At 34.6% G+C, this 2,917-nt stretch overlaps 1 protein-coding gene across 1 annotated transcript in view; it reads right to left on the reverse strand.

Annotated features, from left to right (window-relative positions):
* Osbpl8 (oxysterol binding protein-like 8) overlaps positions 1-2,917 on the reverse strand; it is a 142,859-nt gene that overhangs the window by 34,089 nt on the left and 105,853 nt on the right. Inside the window, exon 9 of the mRNA XM_013018747.1 lies at positions 1,188-1,272. Coding sequence (XP_012874201.1) covers positions 1,188-1,272 — 85 coding nt within the window. The remainder of the gene's footprint in view (positions 1-1,187; positions 1,273-2,917) is intronic.

The raw sequence follows: 2,917 nt of genomic DNA on the forward strand, positions 1-2,917 counted from the left end.
CCTCAGCTCTTCAGCTCAAGGATAGCGCTCTACCACTTGAGCCACAGCGCCACTTCCGGCTTTTTTCTTTTTGCTTATGTGGTGCTGAGGAATCGGATCCAGGGCCTCAGGTATGCAAGGCAAGCGCTCTACCACTGAGCCACCTTCTCAGCCCCTCCATGTAAATGTTTTGTTTTCTCCATATTTGCCTCATAAATTAGGTAACAAGTTGATGAGTGTAGAATAAAGGATTTTGTACTTTAATGTTTTCTTATGTAAAATAAAACCAAAATAGTATATATCTCACAAATGTTAACTTTTAATGATAAACAATGAGTTAACAATGAGTTAAATCTATAAAAAATTATCAAAGTTAATGAGCTACCATAAAGAACACTAAAAAAAGTTTAAAAGGTATCAATATATCAACAGAGGACAAAGAGGAAAACTGAGTTGTCAATGTATTGCTCAATTATACAATTATACAATGCTCTCTGTCAAATTAATATGTGTAGTGTTTTAAACAGTTTATTTAAAAAATTATCCTTAAGAACTTGCACAAAGGGATTTCAAGTCAACCTAATCAATTTATGAGTATACACATTTTGATCAACATCACCCCTTCTATCATTGCCCCCTGTCTATCTTGGGATAGACCTCAACTATTCTCCCAAGTTATGTGGTACTCTTTTCATATATGTACATTGTATATTATGACTATCTGCCCACCATTCCTCTCTAGTGTCTTCCTCTTCTCCTCAGACAAACATGTTTCAGCTTCCTAGTATTCATTTTCTTAAATCGTCAGCTAATTGTTCAAAGGAGTTACACTATTAGAACTACCCCCACTAAGCAGTTTATGATTACACTGTTTATGGTTACACAGTTTTTGATTATACTGTTCCTGCTGCAAGTGTTATACCAAGATGAGAACTACTCTAGGTTTTGGTAGCTCACATCTGTAATCTTAGCTACCTAAGGAGACTGAGATCTAGAAAACAGTGGTTAATAGTCATACTGGGCAGAAAAAAAATCCCAAGATCATCTCCAGAATAACTAACAAACAATCAGGATCAAGGTGTGGCTCAAGTGGTAGAATGTCAGCTGAGCAAGCAACATCAAAAAGTAAGAGAAAAGAATCCCTTCAAGGATAACACAAAGTGATAGATAAATCCTCAAAATGAAAAACAATCCAACAATGTATTTACCATCTGATTCTGAAGTAGCTCGGATGATCAAATAACTGCTAGGTAAGGGCTGAGTTATGGATCCCACTGCTTCACCTTTAGGACCCTTAATAAAAAATAAATGGTACAGAGTAAGTATCATGAAATCCCAACGTTTTTTGCCACTGTTACCTGGATCACACTGTCAGTCATATCAGACATGGATTCTAATGGAAAAGCAATAAGCTCTAACTTCATCCTTCTTGAGAATGCAAATGCTAAGTATTAACAAAAGCTCTTTTTCAACAAATATACCTTCTTAACAGAAAACCGAACAAATAATAGTTATTCATTAGATACTATTTCTACATATTGTTCACATACTAAAGAAAATAAAAACTTTAGCATACTATACTCTTTAATGAGAATTTACATAAATACTACTAGATAAGTACTAAATTTATCTAAATCCAAAGAAAATAGGTGGAAATTAAACAAGAAAAAGAGAATTAAGTTTTGACTGAGTCTAAGAAAAAGTAAACCTTTATTTTATAATTAATGGTATACATTTTTTAAAAGAACAACTGTACAACTAATTTTTTTTCTTAAAAAAAGCAAAACAAAGGCATTTTACTGATAGCTAGAGATGTTTTAAAAGTATTTAATATAAACATGTAATCCCAAGTTTTATCTTAGGCAGATAGAGTTCTTATGTGAAAGAAAAATAAGCATTAAATTTACAGTTTAATATTGATGCATAAACAGACTTTTAAAAGTTGTTCTACAGGGCTGGGAAGGTGGCTCAATGGTAAAGTGCTTTCTCACATGCATGAGACCATGGGTTCGCTTCCTCAGCACCACATAAACAGAAAAAGCCTAAGTGGTGCTATGGCCCAAGAGGTAGAGTGCTAGCCTTGATTGAAAGAGCTGAGGGACAGTGCCCAGGCCAAGTTCAAGCCCCACAACTAACAACAACAACAAAAAAGTTGTTCTACAAAGGTTCATTATGGTTTTCAGGTTAACAAATGAAACGGGGAACTGGGGAAGTGGCTCAAGTAGTAGAGTGCCGGCTTAGCAAGCAAAAAGCCCTGCATTCAGACACCAGCACCACAAAATACTATATATACTGTAAAACTAAAAATAGATTCCAATTAAGTATAAACATAAGGTGCCAAATATGAAAATTCTAAATAATAAAGTTAGAGAAAATCAGTAAGGGTTAACAAATACTATAGTATCCTATGCATTTTCACATGGCTTTGTAATACATGGGTCAGTTCCTAGAACAGTATGAAAAAGAACACAAAAATCAAACCTGGTTCCTTATTAGAAAAATTACTAAAACAACCTCTTTGGTCATCAATGTTTATCTATGTGTAATTGCAAGGAAATCATATTCTCCTCAGAGTTATAAAGACTAACCAATTTCGCCTAAAATACTAAGGATCTATGGTCTGAATTCTTTTCCCTGTAGAAGGTACCTAATCCCAGAATAGAATGAATTATGTAATCCTAAACCTATTCCTATAAGGACTCTAGATTACTGAAATAAAGACACTAAGTTCACCTATTTTCTTAAGTACACAAATATTGCTTTAAGCCATGGCTACTTTTAGTTAATCCTAATCCCAATTAGGTAGATTTCCTTAAAGGAGAAATTCTAGCCAGGTGCCCATGGCTCATGCCTGTAATCTTAGCTACTCAGGAGACTCAGATCTGAGAATCACGGTTCAAAGCTAGCCCAGGCAGGAAAGTCCATGAGAATCTTATCT

The sequence above is a fragment of the Dipodomys ordii genome, unplaced genomic scaffold (genome assembly GCF_000151885.1).
Source record: "Dipodomys ordii isolate 6190 unplaced genomic scaffold, Dord_2.0 Scaffold3, whole genome shotgun sequence".
Classification (NCBI taxonomy): domain Eukaryota; kingdom Metazoa; phylum Chordata; class Mammalia; order Rodentia; family Heteromyidae; genus Dipodomys; species Dipodomys ordii.